Consider the following 24,858-nt stretch of genomic DNA (forward strand, 5'->3'; position numbering starts at 1 on the left):
CCCAGCTCAGCCCTGCCAAGGTGTCACCATCACTGGGATGATGTTGTTCATCCCCTGGGGCCGTGGCTCAGCCTCTCCTCTCCCCACAAACATCTCCCTGTTCACACTTCCAGCCTCCCAAACATCCTCAAACTCCAAGACCAAAAATCTCCCAACACAGTTCCCAACACTGGCCAATTCCTCATCATTTTTTAGGACTTTTCCCTAAAAACTCTCAGCATTTTTCCCCTCCCAGCTCTAACACCCGCTGGCGTTTGCCTCTGGCTGAATTTGGTGCATCACAAACCCCACACAAATGAACTGCAGGATGGGCTGGATCCCAGAGAACCCCAGGATGGTTTGGCTTGGAAAGGACCTTAAAATTCACATTGTTCCCACTTTCCACCTTCCCAGGCTGCTCCAAGCCTGGCCAGGGACACTTCCAGGGATCCAGGGGCAGCCACAGATTCTCTGGGAATCCATCCCAGGGTATCTTCACCCTCCCAAGGAAGAATTTCTCCCAAATATCCCATCTAAAATGTCCCTTTTTTTTTTTAATTTGAAGCCATTCCCTGTGTCCTGTGGGATGAGTCCCTCCTGGGCAGTGCCACCTCTCCTGCAGCAGTTAACTGGAAATTTCCCACCAGAAATAATCCCAGTGAACTCAGGGACACAAACGTGCAGCAACATTCCAGAGTGACAGAATTTCAGGAATAAAAATAGTCGTTATTTAAAATAATAATAATAAATAATAATTTTTTTTTAAACAGATCCATTCAGTCAGGGCCTGGTGAGAGCCCAGAGTTTTGTATCCAAAGGAAAAGTGTCTGAAGCAGTTCTGGTTTTGCTTCCAGCCCAGGGCAGGAACTGAGAGAGCTCTGAGTGGATAATTGATGGAGGCAGAGCCAATTAATCCCAGCAGACTGCATCCACTCCAACAGAACAAGTTCATCCCTTCAAACCCTCACCAGGAGGAATTCTGCTCACAGAGCACCAAAGAAATGGCTCCAGAGGATGGTTTTCCAAGCAGACTTTCCAAATGCTCCTCCCCTGAATGAAGGGAATATATCCCAGCTAATTAAAACAGCAGCTGAGAGCAGGAATTAAAACTGGGCTGCTGAGGAGGGGATTGGAATGTCTAAATCAAGCAACAAAGTGCTCCTCTGCTGGGGTTTTATTTTAATAGATGTGCAAACCTAATCCCAAATTCAGGATCTTGGATCATCCCTCTTCAGTTTATCAGGATTCCGTAGATAAAATTCATTTATTGCTCAGCTAGTTGGAAATATTTGAAGGATTCTGGAAAGTTGGCCTGGAAATGGAGTTGAACTATGTGGAGGATTAAATCTATGAACACAAACAAAAGTCCATCAACTGTCAAATTTCACTGTATTTAACACTGCCTCGTTAAAAACCTCTGTAAATCACACGGGTCTGCTTGGAAAAGGAGAAATTAATCCTTCAGCTGAGGTTGAAGTTGTAAAAGGGATGGTTTGGTGCTCAAAGTTGACAAAAATCAACTGTTTTAACAGAGAGGAGATGAAAAAGGAGGAGCCACTTCCCATTTTTAGTCACCAAAGCTGTGAGCACCCCTCAAGAACCACCCCAAAATCCCGTTTTAACCCCGTCACACAAAACCTGGGACGCTCTGAATCTGGGAAAGGGAGAGGAAAAAATCCCCCTGAGCTCCTTTTCTCCAGGTTAAAAATTCCCAACCCCTGCTTGGGTCAGGATTTGGGGCAGTGATTCCCAAGCAGAAGATGCTCCAGACATCCCAAATCTTTCCAAATCTTTTCCCAAATCATCCCAAACCTTTCCCAAATAAATGAGAGTGGAGCCCAGGCAGAGTGATGGGATAAGGGAAACCTGGAGCATCACGTGATGAGAAAAACCAGAAATGAAGAGCAGGAAAAAAAAATAAAAAAAAAAAACCCTAAAAACCCCTAAACAAAACAAAAAAGAAATGATTTCTCCAGATGAGGCCTGATAGCTTTGTGAGCACTGCCAGTCCACAAGCAGAGATTTTTATTAGCAACAGCTCTAATAAGAGGCAGCTTAGACCTCTGCCTCCTATCAAGGTGGAGAAAATGATTTTTTTCCCTTATATTTAAAAGATTATCACTTCCTATCTCATCTCTTCTTATTAAGTTTACAGCAATATTAAAACAAGATTTGAGTGAATAAAGAACATAATATACTCCAAAATAGAGAATGTATTCTTTGGAGCATTATAAATGCTCCTGGTCTGCTTGAATGGAATTTTAATGGAACAAACCCACCTTCTCTGAGGAGAAAAAAAAAAAAATAAAAAATAGGCAGAAAATATTCTCCTTTTCCAAAGGCTTCATTAAAAAAAAAAAAAAATCTTGTTTTACAAGCACAGATCACTCTGAACTGAGGGACTATCAAAGAACTGCCTGTAAAAGATTAACAAATCACCTCTGGTCATTCTTTCCAGCAGCCAGAACGTTTCACAAATGGGAAAAAAAAAAAAAGTCATTTAGGGGGATAAAATAAATTCCTATTTGATATCAAATGAAAGGAAAAGCTGATTTTTGTCACCTCTCTGTGGAATTCTGCTGCTTTTGATCAGCGAGGCAAAGAAAAAAGAGAGGTTTGTGAGGTGGGAAAGGGAATTTGGATTGGGAATGGGGCTTGGAGATGGGGAAAAGCTGCCTGATGAAATGGCCACATTCTGTTTGGTTGCAGGTTTGTCCTTTGTGCTGGGGTAGAGGAATTCTATCATTTACAATTAAGTCATTAATAACAATTAAGTTATAATAATCATTAACTGAATGGAACAGGGAAAAGCTCTGCCCCAGCCTCATTGCCCCAGAAAGGATCCACTTGGTCATGGAGCAGAAATGGCATTTGCAGTTTGGGATCTGAGTTCTGTAATTAGAGGAAATGTCTTTTCCCAACAAAATTCCTGCAGGATTTTTCCCCTGTTTTCTGTTTGTTTGAGTGTCACTGCAGGTTTGTCCTTTGTGCTGGGGGAGAGGAATTCTATCATTTACAATTAAGTCATTAATAATAATTAAATTATAATAATCATTAATTCTTAATTGATTTTTTAAACAGGCACTATTTGTTTCAGGATTTCTCCAGAGCCTGAAGCTCAGATTTTATCCTCCTGGGCACTGTTTGATCCTGTTTTAAAATTCCATATTTAGTGCAAACTTTCTCCCAACCCATCCTAAATCCTGCAGCGAAACTACAAATTCATCACACATAAATCTGTGCACACATGTATATAAAAATATTTTATTACACTTCATCTTGAAGCCAGATTGAACAGAAATATTCCTGTTTTCCTTTGCACCATTAATTCTCCTGGAGATATTTTGGATGGTACTGATCACCAAGTCAGAGAATTTTCCCCTCAAGCCTTTTTTTTATTCCTAAGTTTTAGGACTCTTTTAAAAGAATATTTCTCCATTTTGGTTTGTTAAAATACTACTTGGTCTAAAAATTCACTTTTCAGAGCTAAATGCAGTGAGTTTTATAGTTTGGATTAATTATTCTGAGGGACAAAGTGGGACCAGCTCCACCATCACCAAATTAAAAAGTTTGTGCACAAAAATCCTCAAACAAACCCATAAACTCTTGCCCATAAAAATGCTTCTATTTAAGTACAATTAAGTATTTAAACACTTTTATTTTCTCCACAAATAGAGTTTCCATAAATACTCTGGGATTTCACAGGGAGGTCGCACAAAGCACAATTGTTTCCAAACTATTCTTTTCCTTTTCATTCCTAAAAAACCAGGAGCCAAATTTAGGACAATTTACTCCAATTCCTGAAGAAATATCAGTTAAAAATAATAATGAATTATTCTTTTTTCCAAACCAATCAAGGAATTTTTAAGCTCTGCAGTGAGTTTTTAATTGATTTTTTCTTCTTGTAACAACCATTTCTCTGTGTGTTTTACTCCAGGAGATTTGCTGAAACAGGGAAAAGCCTTTGGAATTCCAAGAGCACAGAAATTCCACTTGAGATGGATAAATTCCTATTTATTGAGGAGTTTCAGGAGCTTTCCTGTCCCCACCAAAGGATCCTTTACAAATTCCCTCCTCATTCCTTCAGAAAACAACTGAAGAGGATCATCTTAATGCTACTGCCCTCTGCTGCTCCTGGATTAGGGAGAGGGGAAAAAAAAATATTCCAACTTTGGATTCATTTGTGACTGAGCAACTCAAAGAAAGTTGCAGTGTATTTAAATCTAGGATATTCCAGGGAAGTGCATGATATGTAAATTAAAAGTTGTATCGCATGGTTCTTGTCTTATTTTGGATAATTTAAATATCTGCATGTTGATATTATTTTAATAGCTGGAAATGAAGGGTCTGTGGATATTTATTCATCCTGGTGAAGGAAATAAAGTGTAATTTAGAGAGGTTTAAGTTATTTCAAGGGAGTGCCAAAGGATCCCTGCTGCAGTTTGGAATAAAACCGTGGGAATAAACAGGTCTGGGAGTGGAAAACTTTGAATTAAAGAAGTGGATAACATTGATTTTTGGGCCAATCTATTCATTTTGAAATTATATATTAAATTTTAGGATAACACTTTTGAGTTTGGGATAATGTTGTATTATTGAAGTTGTCAGAGGCGAAGTTCAGGAAAAGAAAATGCAATTCCTGCTCCATCCCAAAACCCTCATCAAACAGCAGAAAACGAGTGGGAATGGGATCCCTTCCCTCCTTCCAGAAGGGTCTGGGAGAATCCCTTGGATTCCACTCACCTGTGTCCACAATTATAAAAAAACCCAACTTTTTTTTTTTTTTGGAAAAACAACGTGGCAGGATCGATCCTGCAGCTTTATCTCCAGGCAGATCCCACAAAAGCTCTTTGCCCTCTCTGTTTTTTCCCCTGCCAAACCCAGCTTTCGGGTTTTCCTGCTTTTTCCCCTTCCCCTACAGAGAATTAAACCCTGCAATTGTCCCCCCTTTTTTAATTCCTGCAGCAGAACAAATCACTGGCTCGCCCTGAACGCACACAATCCTATTTTTGATTTTAAAGGATGTCAAATTTTCCATTTCAGAGCCAGGCAATAACTACAGACCATTTCCCTGGTGCCATTTAATTAATTAATCCCTCAATTAGAGAAACGCTGGCTGTGAGGGTGTATAACATGGAATGGCTAAAAAAAAAAAAAAAAAAAAAAAAAAAACCAGAATTAAGGAATGGGAAACTCCTGGAATTGTCCTGGGTTTTTATATCCCAGGTGTATCCCTGAGGCACAGGACAACTGAACCTTTCCTGGGATGGTGCAAAATTCCAAGATAAAAAAAAAAAAAGGATGGAGGTGGGGAAGAAACAGGGCAGGTAATCAGAGGAGATAAATGTGAAAATTTCTGGTGATTCCTAAGGATAAAATGCAAAGAAAAAAAAAATAATCCCACTTTTCTGAGGTTTCAAAGCTCAGCTAATGTGAAGCTTTAATTATTTTTGCAGTTTGGGGTTGTTTTTTTTTTTTTTTATATTAAACGTGCGCTGAAATCCGAAACTTCCAGCTAATAGAACACATGTGGAGGTAGACAGAGCTCCTCTGGAATGATTTCATTCATTCCATGCACTGGGATGCCAGAAAAACAAAATCTGAGCTCAGAGCAACCACCAGGACACAGAAGGCAAGAGGGGAGGGAAAGTTACCATCAGCAAAAATGGCCAAATTCTGCAGAAAAGCAAAGATTTGGTGCCTGGACACTTGTGGCACCTCGGAGATTTCCCTGCTGACAATTCCTGGATGGTTTTGGGATGTTTTCCGCCTCATTTCCCAGCAACTTCCCAAACTGCTGCTTTGTGAACTTTTCATTTGCCACTGGAAAAGCTGCAGCAGCACCAAAGTTCACTGGGGAACCCCCTGCACCTGCTGTGAGCACAGGGAATCGTGGAAAACAGGGAATTTTCTCGGGGAAATATTCCCAGGGAATATCCAGCAGCTCAGATTCAGTTTTTATAGTGAGGAGCTATTTATTATCCAGCTGAAAACACTCAGCCACAGAAAGCCCCACGTTATTCCTGGTGATCCATATTCCACATCCCTGAATTATCCACACTCCTGGATCCCTGAATTATCCACATTCCTGGATCCCTGGGAATTATCCACATTGCTGAATCCCTGAATTATCCACATTCCTGTATCCCTGAATTATCCACATTCCTGTATCCCTGAATTATCCACATTCCTGGATCCCTGAATTATCCACACTCCTGGATCCCTGAATTATCCACATTCCTGCATCCCTGAATTATCCACATTGCTGTATCCCTGGGAATTATCCACATTGCTGGATCCCTGAATTATCCACATTGCTGGATCCCTGAATTATCCACATTCCTGGATCCCTGAATTTGCCTTCCAGACATCCAGGAAAAAAAAGCCTGGAAAACAATGGACAGGTGAGAAAACTGCAGGAGTTTTCTTGGAGCAGCTTTGTTCTGGATTTCCCTGACCTCATCCCAATCCTGGGGCCAAGGAAAAGGGATCAGCTCCAGCTCCCAGCCTTAAACCACGGGCAGGGTTGAGCTGAACTCGTTTAACTCCTGCTCCTGGGCAGATTTTGGGGGCTCAGAGCCCCCCCAGAGCTCCCCAGTTATGGGAGTGCTCCTCAGCCCCCAGCTGCTGCTGAAGTTTCAGGAATTAAGGCTAAAAATCCCCATTTCCCACTGCAAAATCCACATTTCCCACTAAAAAAATCCCCATTTCCCACTACAAAATCCACATTTCCCACTATAAAATCCCCATTTCCCACTATAAAAAATCCCCATTTCCCACTAAAAATCCCCATTTCCCATTTAAAAATCCCCATTTCCCACTATAAAATCCACATTTCCCACTAGAAAATCTCCATTTCCCACTAAAAAAAATCCCCATTTCCCATTTAAAAATCCCCATTTCCCACTAAAAATCCCCATTTCCCTCTAGAAAATCCTCATTTCCCATTACAAAAATCCCCATTTCCCACTAAAAAAATCCACATTTCCCACTACAAAAAAATCCCCATTTCCCACTACAAAATCCCCATTTCCCACTACAAAAATCCCCATTTCCCACTATAAAATCCCCATTTCCCCCTAAAAAAAATCCCCATTTCCCACTAGAAAATCTCCATTTCCCACTAAAAAAATTTCCCCATTTCCCACTAAAAAAAATCCCCATTTCCCACTACAAAAATCCCCATTTCCCACTATAAAATCCCCATTTTTATAGCAGTTAGTTATAAAAGAAAAATCTCTAAAAATTGGATGTTGGAGTGATTTCCCCTCCACGTGTGTACAGCCAACAGCCACCGAGGCAGGAGCAAGATGATCCCAAATCTGCTGTGCTCAGGGGTGGTGCAGATATACAAAGAACACGATTTAAATCCACAAAAAAAAAGAGAATTAATCACGGTTTTCTCCCCTATCTCACATCTGTGACACAGCCTGCACACACACGTGGACACACAGATTTCCACAGGAAGAGATAATGCCAAGGGGGAGAGAATGCTGGGAGGCTTTAATTACAAATAAATCCAATTTAATCCACTCTCAGAGAGATACAAACCCACCCAGCATCAGTCCTGTAAGGAGGTGTAATCTAGACAGCAAAAACCCAATAAATACCAAAACAACATCTCCAAAAAAATCACTTTTCCAAGACTCATTCCTGCAAAAGCACCTCTGATGCAGCCCTGAGCAAAGGAACATTTCCAGGGGTTGATTTTCCTCGTTTAAATCCAGATATTGCCAAGCTCAGAGTGCTGGGGGCTCCTCTGAGCTCCAAATCCTGCTGAAGGCAGAACCTCCAGCCCAGAGGTCTCCCAGTTATTCACCTTCACCAGGAACCATTTAAATAATGGATTTAATCCATTTTAAAATAGCCATTTTTCAGGGATGGGACTCTGCTGATGGCAGAGTCTCCAGCCCAGAGGTTTTCCAGTTATTCACCTTCACCAGGAACCAAACAATCCCTCACACTCTCACTCAGAACAGAGTGCAGAAAAATCCCTTCAATATTTGCTTGCTGCTGGCCTTTAATCCATTGAAATCCATTTAAATAATGGATTTAATCCATTTAAAAATAGCCATTTTTCAGGGATGGGACCCTGCTGATGGCAGAACCTCCAGCCCAGAGGTTTTCAAGTTTTTCACCTTCACCAGGAACCAAACAATCCCTCACACTCTGACTCAGTCACTATTGCAGAACAGAGCTAAAAATCCCTTCAATATTTGCTTGCTGCTGTCATTTTTAAATCCATTTAAAAATGGATTTAATCCATCTAAAACCAGCCATTTTTCAGGGATGGGGACCCTGCTGATGGCAGTCTCCAGCCCAGAGGTCTCCCAGGTTTTTCAGGTTCACCAAAGAACCCCTCACACTCTGAATCCTTGGAAACTTCTTGCAGGATGATGTTTTTTTGTGCTCTTTTTTTTTTTTTTTTTAGCAGAACTCAACATTTCAGGGGTGTCTGAGATCAGATGTGAGCAGTTCTGCTGAGTCCTAAGAATTCCACCTTCAGGGACTCCTCAGCCCAGGAAAAGCTGCTTTTTTCCTCACCTCATAAAACCTCCTCCTCACCAAGAACAGAGGCAGATCTGCCTCTCTCAGGGCAGCCACACCATGAAAAAGGATAAAATGTGGGAAAAAAAAAACCCAAAAAATGGGTTCTTGGGGACTGAGGCCACATCTGGTGACACTCTGTCCTCAAACCAGCTCCTCCAGGACAGGGAAGAGGCCAAAGGAGGGAGAAAACAGAGGCAGAAAACATCCTGCAGAAATGATGAACTGAAATATAAAATATAAAATATTTTGGTCACATTTTATCCTTTTGTGAGGCTTTTTTTTTTTTTTATTTTGCCAGAGCAAGTTTGACTCTAAAACAGGCACTAAAAAATGGGAGATTATCCCAATGTTGCATCAAAGACTAAAAAAAAAGCTGTTAAAATTCAAGCCTGCTCCTACCTGCCCGTCCTGACCCACGTGGACTTGGTGGATCTGCAGGTTTCCCTGGAATAGGACAGAAAGGGACAATCAGCACGAGTTTGGGGCTTCCAAATCTGCAAAAAAAACCATCCCCCACCCTCTTTCAATCTGAAGGAAATCCAGGAATTTAGGAAGTTCTGCTGAAGGGTCTTTGGGCAATCCAACTCCAATCAGCCTCAAGAAGAAGGGAGTCTCACACCCAGCACGTTTTGCTTTTGGAAATTACTGGATAATCTGGTTTTATGCAATTTTTTTTTTTTTTTTAGTTTTTGAGGTAAAACTTCAGGTTTTCCTTCTTTCTATAAAGCTGCAAATTGAAATCCAACCCTTATGAACCCAGAATGAGCAATGTAACACTTTTCTTACAGGCTTGCAGAGCTATTTACTCTTTGCTTTTTTTTTTTTTTGATTTTTATCCTCATTCCACATTGAAAACCAACCCAATCCTATTGCAGGGATTACATCTCTCTAAAGAAAAAAAAAATTCTCAATAAATCAAAGCATTTTAAGCTCCCAAGTCCAATAAGGAAATCTTTCTGACATGAAGTTTTTGATTCACATGCTCACAGATGTCTTTCCAAAAGTACACTTGGATTAAGGGAAGGCAGCTTCCCCAAAAAGAGCCTTGCAGTGAAACAGCACATTTTGGAGGAGAAAAATCCCAGTTTGTTGGTTTTTTTGATTCTTTTTTTGTGCAGCTCCTTTTGCTGGCAGCTCCTCTCTCAATTTGTGTACATTGTCATCGGGTTTGAACCAGATGTTTTCATCTGTCAGGGACAAAACTGCAGCTTTTGAAAGTCCCCTCCAGGGAAGAAGAGCCAAAGGATCCAGGGTGTGCTGGAACCTCGGGAATCATTCCAGCAATCTCTGCTGAATCAGCACTTCTTCCGTGGCTCTTTATCCCAAAAAAAAAAAACCCAAAAAACCTCCTCCAGTTTTATGGCAGCACCACACAGGAGAGCCAGGATATTTTAATCCTTTCTTCTCTCTCTCAAGGCCTGACAGGCCCTTCAAAGGACAAAAAGCCTTTAACTATAATATTTATAGAATTTTTTATGATAATATTTATCCTCCAGTAGCTGCCTGTGTTAACAATGTTCCTTCACAAAGTGGTTTTATGAGCTGTGATTTGGGATCCTTGGACAGGGATGAAACCAGCTCAGGCAGATCCACTTCCCAGAGAGGGAAAAAAACCTTGACAGGTTCAAATTGTTGCCTGAATTAATGTTGAACCTGATTTTTTTTTCTATTCCTTCTTCACTTAAACAAAGTGCACAAGACATCCAAGAGCAGTTGTAGCAGTCAGGAGGTTTTTAAATAACCAATAACTGCAGCAAATACACAGGGAAATCCACCTGGATTTGGGAGCTGAGCCAGAATTGGAGGGGTTTAGGATTGAATTTATCCATTTCCAGTTATCCAGATCAATTTATCCATTCAATTCCACTGAATTATTTTTCTGGGAAAAAATTAAGGAGCGCAAATAGTGCAGTGCTTGCTCAGGAATGAAGGGTAAATTCATCCTGGAATATTTCTTTATTAAACGGTGGCTGAAATTTCTCAAACTGCTGTTCAGCTGTTAAAGGCTCTGAGTGTTCTGACCACGTTTAGTTTATCAACCTAAACAGAATAATTTCATTTTTAAACTGAACTGGTTCCCTCTTGAACCTTGTCAGTGCTAAATTTCCAAAGATCATCAGCCTTATGCAGCAATTAACACACACAGAGCTGTTCAGGCTGGTGAGGGAGAGAAAGAAGAAACCAAAACAATAAAATAAATATAAATAATAAAAAATAAATAATAAAAATAATAAAAAAAATTAGAAAAAAATTAAAAATAAAAAAAAAAAAATCCCAAACCCCAGAGACAGCAAGCAGCAGGTTCTAAACCACATTTTCTGCTGGTTCCAGCAGAAGATCCTGAATGTTCTGACCACGTTTAGTTCATCAACCTAATTGGAATAATTTCATTTTAAAGCATTGTAAGCACCTGTTTTCCTACTGAACCCTGTCAGTGCTAAATTTCCAAATCAGCCTTATGCAGCAATTAACACACACTGAGCTGCTCTGGCTGGTGAGGGAGGGAAAGAAGAAACCAAAACAATAAAATTATTATTATTATTATTATTATTAATAATAATAATAATAATAATAATAATAATAAAAATAATTTAAAAATAATAAATAATAATTAAAAAAACCCAAACCCCAGAGACAGCAAGCAGCAGGTTCTAACCCACATTTTCTGCTGGTTCCAGGAAGATTTTCTCCTTCTCCCCCAGGAGTTTTGCTCACCTCACTGTCCTGTGTGATCTGGACCTGCTCCCCCTGGGGCACCTGGGCTATGTGGAGATGGCCCTGTGGGATCCACAACAGAACAGAACAAGGAGCATCAGAGGAGAATCAGGAGTGCAGGAAGCACCTCGTGCCCTGGAGGCAGCACAGATCCGTGGGCAGCAGGAAAATGTGCCAAAGGAAAGGACTGAGGAGCTCAAAAGAAAGCCAAGTGCACCTGGAGTGCCCCAGCTTTGGGGGGAAATAAAAGCAGAGGGACTTGGACCAAAGATTGGGTCATTTCCACTTCAGGGGAAGGAAAACTGGCAGCATCATCATCATCACAAATAAGAATAACATCTAACAAGTGGATTCTTCTATTGCCTCTTTGACTGGTACACAAAGCCTTGGGCTGATTTGCTTTGTGGATTGAAACTTGAATTCAGTTTAAACATCTGGAAAATTGAGTTTTAAACCGGATATACCAACAGTAGACATCTCCAAGAGTGAGGTTTCCAAAGGTATCTCCTCATCCACCTCTGGGGCACAGACCACGCTGAGGACTCCCAGGGGATTGAGATTTGGCAGGAAATCATTCATTTGAACAATTAAATTGCTGGGATTTGGCAGGAAAATCGTTCCTTTGAACAATTCCCCTGATTTCTGTTGGTGACAATCTGCCCTGATGGGTTTAGTGCTGTAACATTTGGGTTTGCTGCCCATTCCCCAGCACCCTCCTGGTGCCATTTGAAAGGAGAAGAGTGGCTGGAATTCCTTGTGCATCCTGCCCAGCCTCAGGCACTGTGATTTACCTGAAGGGGGGAGATTGGATTCTAAATAACCTCCTGGAGCTTTTTATAAAGCTTTGTGTTCATTTTAATATGCCTGCATGAGATTAAAGATAATCATTTGGAATTCTGTCAAAGGGCCCCTCTGATTTTATAACACAAGAACAATTGCCTGTGATTTTCAAAGACACACAGATCCCTCTATTTCCAACAGTTTCATTTCCTTTGGAAGGAAACTGGCTATTTATAGGGAGAAAAACCACACTGCGAGTGTCCCTCTGACAATAGGGGCTGGAGAGAAAATTAGAGCACTGCCCAGCCCAGGGGGAGATTAAAATCACTTTCCCTCCTTCACATCAAACTCTCAGCACTCCCAGGAAAAAGATGGAATGTTTAGAGGATCCATTTCTAGCTGCTTTTCACCTGGATTCCCCAATTTGAGGGATAATTAGGATTGTCCAGGTCTTTTAATGAGGCAAGTTTTTATCACTTCCATCTATAAATAGACCATCTGTTCTATTGAAGTCATTTATTTCATATCATTTTCCTTTCTGTCTTGTCTTTGAAGCACTTTGAAAAGTACTTTTCAGGCATCAGGTGAATCTCCCCCACAGCTTCATAAGGAAATCCACTTTTAAAATCTGCATGGAATTGAAAAGACAAAGAAATTCCCAGGGGAATATTAAAAAGTTATGGCACAAGTGAAGTGGAAAAGGAGGATTTCCACCCAGCTCCTGCCCAAAAGAGAATTATTGCACTGAGGACACTTTTTTTTAAAATGAATTTGAATTTCAAACAGCCCTCGTAGTGCCCTGTGGGACACCAGAATAAAAGTGAAGGTGGTTTTTTTTTTTTCTCAGAGTACACGAAAAGCACAGATAAAACCCATCAGGCCTGAGTGGTGCTGGGAGTGTCAGGCTTAAAAAATGTCAGTATTTGGAACTTTCGCTGATGGACACAGAGCTAAACAAACACACATGGGAAGGGCTCAGCTCCCAGATGTTCAAAAAGTGCCTGGGACTGCAGTTTTAGAGAGAAACAAATAAATAAATGTGATTTTTTTGTTGTTGTTGTTGTTGTGCAAGTCGCACCAGAACTACCTCTGAAGTGGAAATCACGAAGTGAACACAGCCAGGAGAAGGCTGGTAATTGTCTCTATATAATACAGATATTATAGATGTTATATGTAACAATATAATCTGCAATATACAGCATAATATAATATAAAATAGATACAATATATATTTTAATATGGATTAAATATATACTATATTGATATATATTATATATACTATATTAATATATAATATAATTATTGATAGAATTATATGTGATATATAATATATACTACACAGAATTTAATTATTATTAATATAATTGTGTGATATGTGTAATATAGAATATATATATCCACACATAATCTATAAAATATACAATATATTAATGATAATATAATTAAATCTTATATAGCCTTGATAATATAATTAAATCTTATCTATAGCCTATATCATTTAGGTTATATTTAATTGTATGAGGAAATCCTGCATGGAATTTTTTTTTTTTGGCCACACAATTTTAATTTCTATTTTTCCCCCATACACCCCCAGTGTTTATTTTCTGGGAACATGAAGTTCTGATTTCAGAACCCAAGGTCCCACTGCAGCTGCAGCAGAGCTGTGGCTGGTTTTGGAGGAAGGGATTTAGGGAAAGCTGAGGACATACTACTTGCACTTGTCCATCCTCTCCGATCTGGTGGATCTGGACCTGCTGGGCGTTGGCCAGGGCGTAGTGCAGGGCCTGGGGCTGGTTCTGCTGCAGCTCACTGGAAGCTGACACCGAGCTCTGGGATCCCTCTGCAAAAAACAGATCAAATCCCAGCTTTATGTGATGTTTATTTGATGGGCATCGCCCCAAACTGTCCCTAAAACCCCACAGAAATCAAATCCGGTCAGTGATTAATATTCCAATAATATTCCAATAATATTCCAATAATATTCCTGTGTGTGGTGGGCATTTGCTACAAACCCCATAGAATTCCAGAGCCTGGGAGAGCTCCTGTTGACAAAAAAACCACCTTTTGGAATCCCAAATCCCAGGATGTAAAGCTGGGAGAGCTCCTGTTTGGAATCTAAGGCACCTTTTGGAATCTCAATCCCGGCTTCTGCAGCTCTGAAAGCCCCATCAGAACAAAACCACAGAGGTTCCCAAAGAATTCCACAGGTTTTGTTCACCTGAGAACAATTCCTGCCCCCAGCAGCCCAAAGGACACCTTTACAAACCCATCCTGCCCTTGGGGAGAAAGGAAATGATCAGCTAAATCAAGGGAATATCCCAATTGTTCGCCAAGATCCAGCCCCTACAATTCACACTGACACAGCTGAGGTCTGGAATTGCAGTTTTTGAACCTCAAAGTGGCAGGTGGATTTCTGGGTTTATTCAGTTTAAACGCACCTCACACTGCAGAGTGGAAGTGCTCCCAAAAAGGGACTGTTAAACATAAAAAAAATGAGAGTTATCTTCATGGAACAGGGACAAAAATCACCAGGAAAACCTCAGTGGGATTTCCAGAGGGTAAAAAACACACATTGGACACACATCACAGATCCATTTTGAGGTTTTCCAGCTGCAGGGAAAAAAGGGTTCTTCTAAACAGAAGAGGCAAGAGGCAAGTAAAAAAAGAAAAAAAAAAAAACACATTAATTTTTAATATCTCTCCTAAATACTCCAAGATTTATTCTGCAAACACACAGTTAGTTCTGCAGGAATGAGCTTTATCCACTCAAACATTTTAATGGGAATGTTCTTTAATAAAATCAGCCATTTAAGAGTAGGTTTTTTGGGGTTTTTTTTCCCTCCTGTCTGCAAATGTTTGGGCAAGGAGATAATTTTGAGGTTTAGGTCTGAGCATGAGAACTGGGAGCTCCAAACCACCAAGTGAATATTTATTTATTTGCTGAAAAGTTGAGTTGTTTAACAATCCAGGAAGCTCTGGTTCTGTTAACAAGCTGCAACACAAGATTCCAGCCATAAAATTCCACTGGAACTGAGGGAAACACAACAAATCCAGGTTTTTGCTGCCTGTTGGAGACACACCTTTCATCCCTCCCATCTCAGCAGAGCCTTTGATAATTCCTTAAAAGCAGCCTTGGTGCTCCCTGTGCAATTCCAGCTTTTCCTGCACTGGTGCAGACTGGAATTTGCTGCTGGAATTTCAGGTGGGATTGAGGAATAAATCTCAAGTGGCTGAAAAGTGCTGGACATCGTAGAGAAACTGCCCCATCAACCAAAGAAAAATGGGATTTTTTCCAATTGGAGCACCAGTGGCTTTGTCATGGCCACAGGGAGGGATGGATATCCTGGAAAAATCTTTACCTGAGCCTCTGGTTTTTATTTTTTTCTCCTATTTCCATGAATTTATTCCTAATATTTGATGCGATTCACTCCTCTTTTTGTTGAATTTACAAACAGCGTTTTGTTGAGATGACTGAGAAAAAAAATTCCACTGTTACCATCTGCTTCTTCAGGACTCCCAGCAGGATTCCCTCAGGATTCTGAGGAATAAATTCCTTCAGGGTTTGGAGGGATAAATTCCCCCAGGATTTGTTCTTTCCCTATGGAATTGGACTGAGCAAAGTTCCAACTCGACCTCAATCAAACCACACAAATACAGAATCCTTCATTTATACTATTTCTTCTCTGATTAACTTCTGCCATAAAAGATTATCAAAGAAATAAAACCCGCAGCAGATATATATATTTTAGATATCTTTATGATAGTCACATATCGAAATGCATTTTTAACTCTAAGGCCCCAAAGTCTTGGGTTTTAAGTCATTTTTTGCTTCAGAGGACAGAAATTGTTGTGCTTTTTGGAGGTGCAAGAGGAGCCACAGCCTGGATGGATTCCCCCTGGACCTCCCCTGTAAATAGATTTAAACCTATAAATAGATTTAAATTTCACTGCAACAACCAAAACTGGATTTTTTTTCCTCTGCTTTGTTGGATTTTTTTTTTTGTGTTTTTCTCTCTTCAGAAGAAAGAAGAAAGAGGATTCAGCCACTTCTAAAAAACAAAACATCCTTTATGAGTCCTGATCTTTCCCCCCTTCATCTGGGAGCAGACAAAGGGAATATTTATCCACTTTTATACACACTCCTCACTCCAAACAAACAGAGCCATGGGGAGAGGAGCTGTCAGCAGGGAGAAATCCCTGCAAAAATGGAGCCTCACAATCCCAATTTGGATTCCTGGAGAATCCCTGGCAGGAGGAGGAAGCACAGCTGAAATCCAGAATATTCCAGGAGTTCCCAAGGGCAGTGAATGCCCAAAGAGCCTCCCAAGGATCTGGAGGGTTAATTCTCACCTAAAATCACTTTTTAAGGCAAAAAATCTTTGATGTTTTCTAATTCCTTCCTATTCCACTTCCTGTTTATCTGTTGAGGATTTTCACTTTCAGGGAATTATGGAATTGTTAAGGGTGGAGAAGACCTGGAAGATCATCAGGTCCAACAGCAGCTCCACCATGGTCACCTCTGGCCACGTCCCCAAGTGTCACATCCCTGAGTTACGTTCATTTGCTACAAACCCCACAGAATTCCAGAGGCTGGGAGAGCTCCTGCTGACAAAAAACACCTTTTGGAATCTCAATCCCAGGTTCTGCAGCTCTAAAAGCCCCATCAGAACAAAACCACAGAGGTTCCCAAAGGAATTCCATGGGTTTTGTTTTCCTGATTCCAACCTAAACTTCCCCTGGTGTAACTTTAAGGCCATTTCCTTTGATCCTTGTGCCTTGTTCCCTGGGAGAAGGGACAGATTCCACAGCAGGAGGGATTCACACTTGGGAATTCTGGAATTAAAAATGGTTTTCCTGGTGCCCCAGAGCTCCACCCTCACAACCAGGGATGCATCTCCTCGTTGTAATCCCAGCAAGGGAAGGGCAATGGATGGAATAAACACCTCCAAACCCCCAAAAAGCAGGAAAAACCCATTCCAGAACAATGGAATTAACCTGTGAACCATCACCTCCCCTGCCTCAGCCCCCAGTTGTGTGGAGCAGCTTTGAAGATTTGGCTGCACACCCAGTTTTTAATGTGACATTTAGGCACAGGCCTAAATCTACAGAGAAATCCCAAAGTCAGGGGACTAATTCAAAATTTCCAACATGCAAAAGTGTGTGATAACAAGCTTGAACAATGTGAAAAGAAATGAAAAGAAAGGAAGAATTTCAATTCATCCTCCTCCCAAAGCCCTCACTTCCTATGGCGTTCCCTGCACAGACTCCAGCCCTTCCCAAAGGAATAGCCAGTGAGAGGATCATGATGTGGATGTCTCTGGTTGGGGAAAAACAAACTTTAGGTACTGAAATGTTGCCTCCAAGAGCAGAGCAAACCATGGCAATCAACACCTCCTTTCCATAAAAACAAAAAAAAAAAGGCAATGGATTCAAGCAAAGAGGAAGGGAAAATCAGGCAAAGCAATTTCTGCCTGAATTTAACAGTCAGTTAAGTGGAGGAAAAACCTTAATTAACATCTCTGAGGGGTGAAGGACAAAGAAAATCCATTTGTGTTTTCCCACCAGGCTCCCCAGAGAGGATTTTCCCCGCAGGTTGATGCCCTTTGAGCACCAAACTCTGGTCTCCTGTTCCCAGAGTTAAATTTTTCCATGTGATGAACAGAGCAGAGAGGAAATGTGTTGTCACTTCTCACCACACTCCACAATCAAAGCCACGTGCTCCAGGAACTGTCAACCCCAACAAAGAGGAAAAGCCTCAAAGCTTTGGCATTTCCAACAAGTGCAAGAGGAGGGGATTTGGACAACAATCCTGTCGGGATGCAAATAATTCAGAATTTTTTGTCGTGTGTGCGAGATAATAAGTATTTTTAAAAATTTTAAAATCCCAAATAAATGAGGTTGGAAGTGGCCTGTGGATCTAATCCAAGGTCCAAGGTGGCTCCAGCAGGATGCCCTGAGTGTCTGTGTCCCTTCTGTCCCCAGAGCACTGCTGAAATCCCAAAGGTTTGGGGATGGTTGGGATTCCTTGCACAGCCCAGGAGTGAATTCAGGTGGTTTTGTACCCATGGAACATTTGACTCACAAATCAATCTTGTAGAAGTGAGAGGAAAAAAAAAAAATTGTATTTCAGCTTAACCTCAACAAGAAACCCACCCAAAGTCCTGCTCCCACAGCCCTGAGGAGACAGGAATCCACTGGCTGGGAGTTGTACAGCTCTACAGGTGTCTCCAAACCTCCAAAGCAGATGAAAGAGGAATCATTTGGATAATAAACCTCAACAGCACTCAAGGAGTACAGGCTAATGAGCACAGGCTGTAACATCCACCTACTGCTGCCTTTTTTATCCTGAAATACTGATTGCTGAAAGACTGCAAGTAAAAATCCCATCAACAGAGAGGGCTTATGGTTATCATTACATTGATTAGTTGTTTTAATTTGAGATTTTTGGACGAGATTCCCTGTTCCAGCACATAAAATTTTCCATTGAAAGCAGATTTTGTCATCCTTTGCATGAGATACAGTGGTTAGTGTTAACATGCAACCAAAAATTTTATGCAGGCAAATAAACTGACTTCCTTTTCTTTGGGCTGCCTTCCAAAGCCCTGTTTTTAATATCTAATGTACAAACGTCCCAGAACACTGCTTTATATTAAAAGCCTGAGCCAGAAATGTCCTCAGAGAACACTCCTGAGGTCAGGGGTTTTTTTATTTGTCAGCCAGGCTTCCATACCTAGATGGAAATATGGGATCACCTACAGCACATCTCGTGTCTGAGGAGGAAAAACACTTCAGGAACAGCATTTAGCACGTCCCACTGGATGGTGTGAACACACTGGCAAGGATTTACTCACTTGATTCCTCTCAGGAACAACTGTGAGGAGATTGGGGTTTTTTATTCGAGTAGAGGAGGGTAAAAATATAAAAATACAAAAAAAAAAAAAACCCCTCCAGCACAAATCTGCAGGAGCTGAATCCAGGAGGATGGAGAGAAAAGAAGGTTAGGGGGGATTTTGGGAAGGAATTCCTGGCTCTGAGGGTGCTGAGGCTCTGCACAGGATCCCAGAGAGGGTGTGGCTGCCCTGAGGACTGCCTTGAAAACTGGGAATTGCACTGGGAATGTTGTGCACTGTCAGCTTGAATTATTCCACACTTGCACCATTTCCCTGGGAGCTTCTGAGGGGTTTGGATTTTCCTCAAGCACCTACACTTGACAGCAAAAAAAACCCCAAACCCCCAATGGCTGCAGAATGAAAAACCAAAAAAAACCACCTGAAAAATTCATTATTTACCCACCTAAAAAAGAGAGAGGTGGATTTTTATAGGGACAGGACAAGGGGAATGGCTTCAAACTGACCAAAAAAAGGGTGAGGTGGGATTTTGGGATGGAATTCTTCCCTGTGAGGGTGGGGAAGGAATTCCCAGAGAAGCTGTGGCTGCCCCAGGAGCGTCCCAGGAATCACCTGGGATAGCTGAAGGTGTCTCTGCCCATAGCAGGGGGCAGAATTAAATGACCTTTCAGTTCCCTTCCCACCCAAACCACTCCAGGAGCCCACATTCTCAACACCTCAGGCAGCCAAAACCTCAAATCCTTGGAAACCACCAGGGATTTCTGATTTCCCACGGGACAAGGTTTGGTTTTTTTACCTGAGCCACTGTAGGAGGAGGATGAGGGTGTTCTCCTGGAGAAGCTTTTCACAGCCAGGCTCTGGCCCCTCTGTTTCCTCCTCCAGGCTGTCCTGCACTTGGAGTCGATGCTCTGCTTGATGCGGTACCAATCCGACTCCGTGATGCCAAACTTGTAAAACAGGTGACCTGCAAAGGGGAAAAATGGAGAGAATAACCCAAAGGAACCTGGAGTCTGCAGAAAACACACTCAGACCCCCACACCAGCTCTGTGCCCATGGAAAGAACCCCTCAGAGCTGCTCCTGTAAGATAAATGATTTGAAGCCTGGAGCCACGAAATTCCAGGTTTGCACAACTCAAAAGCTCTGCAGCTCCCTCTGCATTATAAATGAGCCCAGAGTCCTCAGAGGCTGAGATCTGCAGGCCCTACCAGAGCCAAGAGGAGAACTGGATCTCTTGTGGCATCGTTTTTTTAAAATAAAATTCATTTTTTTCAATGTTTTAATTTGTTGTTGTTGTTGGAGCGATTTGAAATAAAGGCAAGAACGCACAGGAAGGAAACACTGGACCCCCAAAATCTAACCCAAAAGTGCTTTGAAATCCCCAAGATTTCTCACTTTGAAGTGACAGCAAGACCTCAGAGAACTTCACAGCCCGGTGTGGTGTCTCCAAAACGGGGAAGGAGGAAGAGGGGCTGAAATTCCACTTTGCTGCTGTGCAAGTTTCCTTTCCACAGGTGTCAGCAAAAGCAGAGCAAATTCTGGATTTAAGCCCTGAGCCTCAGAGAAAAGCTCAGCAATGTTTGCAGGGGTGGCCAATAAACCCAGATGTGTCTGGACTCAGAAAACACCAGCACAGGCTCAGGGGGGGAGTTGGGAGAAAAAGTCCATATTTCACTCACAACTGCATTTAATGACTTTCGTGGTGTGTTAGAGGCTGCACTGCAGAAAATCCCAGGGAAAAGCTGCCTGGCTGGGAATTTGTGTAATCATTGGATATTCCAGGATGCCACTTGATTTAATCCATGGGATATCCTGATTTAATCCATGGGATATTCCAGGATGCCACTTGATTTAATCCATGGGATATCCTGATTTAATCCATGGGATATTCCAGGATGCCACTTGATTTATTCCATGGGATATTCTCATTTAATCCATGGGATATTCCAGGATGCCACTTGATTTAATCCATGGGATATCCTGATTTAACCCATGGGATATCCTGATTTAATCCATGGGATATTCCAGGATACCACTTGATTTATTCCATGGGATATTCTGATTTAATCCATGGGATATTCCAGGATGCCACTTTGATTTATTCCATGAGATATCCTGATTTAATCCACGGGATATTATTCCAGGATGCCACTTGATTCAAAGAGAAATCAAAGTTGCTATCAATTCTTCAGGACAGGAGTCTCAGGTCCAGAAGGAAGGAAGGAAGGAAAGTTGGTTCAGAAACCTGAAAGGGTTTAGGTGGGATTTTGGGGAGGAATTCCTCCCTGTGAGGAACAGGTGCCCAGAGAAGCTGTGGCTGCCCCTGGAGCCCTGGAAATGTCCAAGGCCAGGCTGGAATAACCTGGGATAATGGAAAGTGAGGAAAAAACCACTAAAAAAACCACTTCATCCCATTAAATACATTTAAAACCACTTCATTAATCAGTGTGATAAGGAGTGGCCAGGAACTGCTGGCCACACTTCCACCCCCATGGAGAGAACAGCTCCAGAAGAAACCACAGAAAACAGACAACAACCTCCCAGGACAGGGGCAGACAGGAAAATTTCAGGCTACAGAGCCCTAAACCACCAGGAGAAGATTTTCCAAGCCAGGCATCCTCATTTCTTTCCCTTAATTCCTGAATTTCCCAGTTGCAGGAGAGTTTTTACCACAACTGCAGACCCAGTCACAGGCAGCTCAGGCCTGAAAAATTAACCCTAAAGCACAAAGATAATAGATTAAAAACAACCAAAAAAACCAAAAAAAAAAAAAAAAAAACCAAAAAAAAAAAAAAAAAACAAAAAAAAACAAAAAAAAAAAAAAACCACCAAAACAAATGAACAAAAAAAAAAAAAAAAAAAAAACAAAAAAAAAAAAAAAAAAAAAACACCACCCAAAATGAATTTCAGGTGTCAAATCTGTGCAGTTGCTATCACAATCTAAAATGTGTTGTTTTACAACCACAAAGGATTTATCCTTAAGCAAGACATTTTCCCAGCAGGAAAAATCTCCACCTGAAGGCAGTGGAGGAGTTTGGAAGCAGAAAAAAAGTTCCTCCAGTGGCATGGGGGAAAAAAACCCATTAAAACCATGATTTACCTGCAGGAGAGAGGGAGAGAAATCCCCCAAAGATGTGCACACAACAGCAGAGGAGTGGAGCAGGCTGAAAAACTGGGAAATACAAAGCAAAACAAGCTCAAAAATGCCAAGGAAAAGTAATATTTTATTTGGTGGGGTCTGAAATGATAATTTTAGAGGCTCTGCTGGACCAAATAAGGAGAGAAAGTTTTGGTGTTTCCTAAAAACTGGACTGATTATAAACTCTGCTCCCTGCCCACCAAATGATTCCAGGCAGGAATCATCCCAGCTGCCTCCTTCCCAACATTTCCAACCCCAAAGAGGCAGAAAAAGCAGGATATTGGAAATGAGACCTCTCACTTGGGGAGAAAAGACAGCAATGCTTCAGGGAGAAGGGATTTGAGGGTTTTGAGGGTTTTTTGGGTTTTTTTTTTGGATCATTAACTCTCAAAAGCTGCATCAAACATTTCACAGCAGAGCATCCACCAGCCACGGAATAACACAGAAAAAAATTCCAGCTGGGGACATAAATCAGCACTTGGAGCAAAAGAGCAGAGTTTGGAAGATGGATGCCTGTAAAAGGAGAGTAAAGTGCAGGATTTAGATGATTTAAGAGTGGCTGAGTGTGTTTTTAGTGATCTTTTCATGAATGGTGCCTCAAAAAAAAAAAAAAAAAAAAAAAGAAGTATCTTTAGTATTCAAACAATAAAATCCCAAAGTCTGCTCTTTTTAGGAGGAGGAATCTCATTTCCTGAACGAAGCTCTCCATCAAAAACACACCAGAGACTTAAAAACAATTCAGTGATTTCATAAATTGCAGGAGTTTGGGGGATTTCTCCAGACACAGAGATCCTGGCTGCAGCTTGGGAGCCAAAAAAGGCCTGCAAAGAGAATTCAGGGAGCCACAGAGGGGAAAAAAAAGGGGAAATCAAGGATTAGCATTCCAAAATTAGCAAAGGAAAAGCTCAGGAAGAAGGCAAAAAATCAGGAAAATTCAAGTCAGCTTTAAAAGGCAACAGGTGCAGCACACTGAGCCTGGGTCAGACACAGGGAGGGTCTGGGGGAGTTAATGAAATACATTAAATTCAAAATGAAAAAGTGCAACACAAGCAGGTCTGAAATAAATCTTGCTGTGGTTCTTAAAGGAAATAAAAACTAGGAGATGCTAAAGGAAAAAAAAAAAAACCAAACTTGGAAATACAAGCTCAAAAATGCAAAGGAAAAGATATATTTTCTTTGGTACAAACACAGAGGTGGTGTCTGAAATGAGACTTTTGATAAATGATAATAAATAAATTAATTTGATAAATGATATCATAATTAAAATGATAAATGAGAGAGGATCTGCTGGACAAAATAAGGAGAGAAAGGGTTGGGGTTTCCTAAAAGCAGGACTAATTATAAACCAATATAAACTAATATAATTATAAACTAATTATAAAGAAAATCCCAGGAAAAGCAGGAAAAGCTGAGGGAGGAATCCTCTCTCTTTCTGAAAGGTCAGAAGTCAGGGAGCAGAAACAAAACCATCCCCAGAGAACATGAAAATGTGAAGAAATCTAACAAAGAACAAACTGAGGAGGAAGAGAAATGAAATATCCCATCCTGATCTCAGCTCCTAAAAAAAAAAAAACCTCAAACTCCACATCAGGAGTTTTATCTGCACACTCCCAGTGTGGGATGCTTCCCATTCTCCAGGAATCACAGATTTCCACAGAAAATTCCAAGGTCAATCAGCATTTTCATGGACTTGGCTGAGGTGGCCCAGAAATTCCTGCTGCTTTTGGTGCATTTGGAAAAATTTGGGCAAGAGCGGCACAGAACCTAACACCTCATGTGTAAAATACAAATATATTTCTATTAAAAACAGAATCCAAGCAGATTTGGGTCACTGCTCCTTCACTTTCCAATTCCCTCTAATATTTCAAACCTAAAGAAAAGCAGCAGGATGGGGAATTCATCTTCAAGTGATGGACAGAATCCTTTTAAATTGACAGGAATATGATGGATCCACCAAGAAAACAAAAGCTCCCTGCTCAAAGAGGAGAAGGGGCTGATTTTTTGGGGCTTTGGCTCACAAAATTTTATTTTTTTTTTCTCATCAGGGTCATACATTTGGAGTCTTTCTGATTACATCAAGAGCACGTGAGAGCAAAATCTGCTGCTCCAAACACTGAAGGAGCAAAGGAAAAGCTGAAGCACCTCTGGAATTCCTCCTGGAGCCTTCAGGTTTTAATTTCTCCAAACCTCATCCAGGACTTGCTCAGTTTGAAACGGTTGGAAACCAGGAATTATTTGTTTGGCAGCTGGGAGGAACTTCCCCCTGCTAAATTTGGGATATTTGGGGTTGGGATGCAGGAGGGGAGAGATGGCAGAACTTTGGAGGCTCCTATAATGTCACACACCTGGAAAATCCCCAAAAAAATCCCTTTCCAGGACATTTCCACATCTAGAAAGAGACAGGAGGAGCTGCTGGGAATCTGGAGAGAGGGCAAATTCAGCTACCAAGCCATTGCTCTGTTCATTAGCTTTTATTGAGGGTATTTGTCTGAATATTTCATCTTTAACAAGTCACAGATTCAGAGGAGACATGAAAATTGAAGTTCTTTTAAATGCCTTTTTTTTTCCTTGAATTAAAAAAAAAAAAAAAAAAACAAAAAAAACAAAACAAAAAAAAAAAACCTACCAGGAGCTTTAAAAATGAAAAAAAAAATATTTATTAGGATCTAGAATCTCCAAATTCCACCAAGGAATCCTGGTGCAGAGCAGCAGAGTCCCGACACTCAGTCACACCTCAGCACCTCTCTGCAAAAGCAGCCAGGTTATTTTTACCTATTTTACAGCCAGCAGGATTTGTTTTATTCTCATTTATTCTCAGCCATCAGCATTCAAATATTGCCATCTAGTGG

The 24,858-nt window shown here is 41.1% G+C and overlaps 1 protein-coding gene across 2 annotated transcripts in view; it reads right to left on the bottom strand.

The window, feature by feature from the left end:
* The window catches only part of BANP (BTG3 associated nuclear protein), a 114,489-nt gene that overhangs the window by 44,975 nt on the left and 44,656 nt on the right, over nucleotides 1-24,858 (bottom strand). The window contains exons 8-11 of one of the 2 annotated variants that reach the window (XM_066327464.1): nucleotides 19,669-19,836; nucleotides 13,734-13,864; nucleotides 11,245-11,307; nucleotides 8,929-8,973 (exon numbers count right to left, since the gene is read on the bottom strand). In XM_066327464.1, the coding sequence (XP_066183561.1) occupies nucleotides 8,929-8,973; nucleotides 11,245-11,307; nucleotides 13,734-13,864; nucleotides 19,669-19,836 (407 nt within the window). Of the gene's footprint in view, nucleotides 1-8,928; nucleotides 8,974-11,244; nucleotides 11,317-13,733; nucleotides 13,865-19,668; nucleotides 19,837-24,858 lie in introns of both variants that reach the window. The other variant, XM_066327463.1, reaches the window with a different exon arrangement.

Source organism: Sylvia atricapilla, chromosome 12, assembly GCF_009819655.1.
Source record: "Sylvia atricapilla isolate bSylAtr1 chromosome 12, bSylAtr1.pri, whole genome shotgun sequence".
Lineage (NCBI taxonomy): Eukaryota > Metazoa > Chordata > Aves > Passeriformes > Sylviidae > Sylvia > Sylvia atricapilla.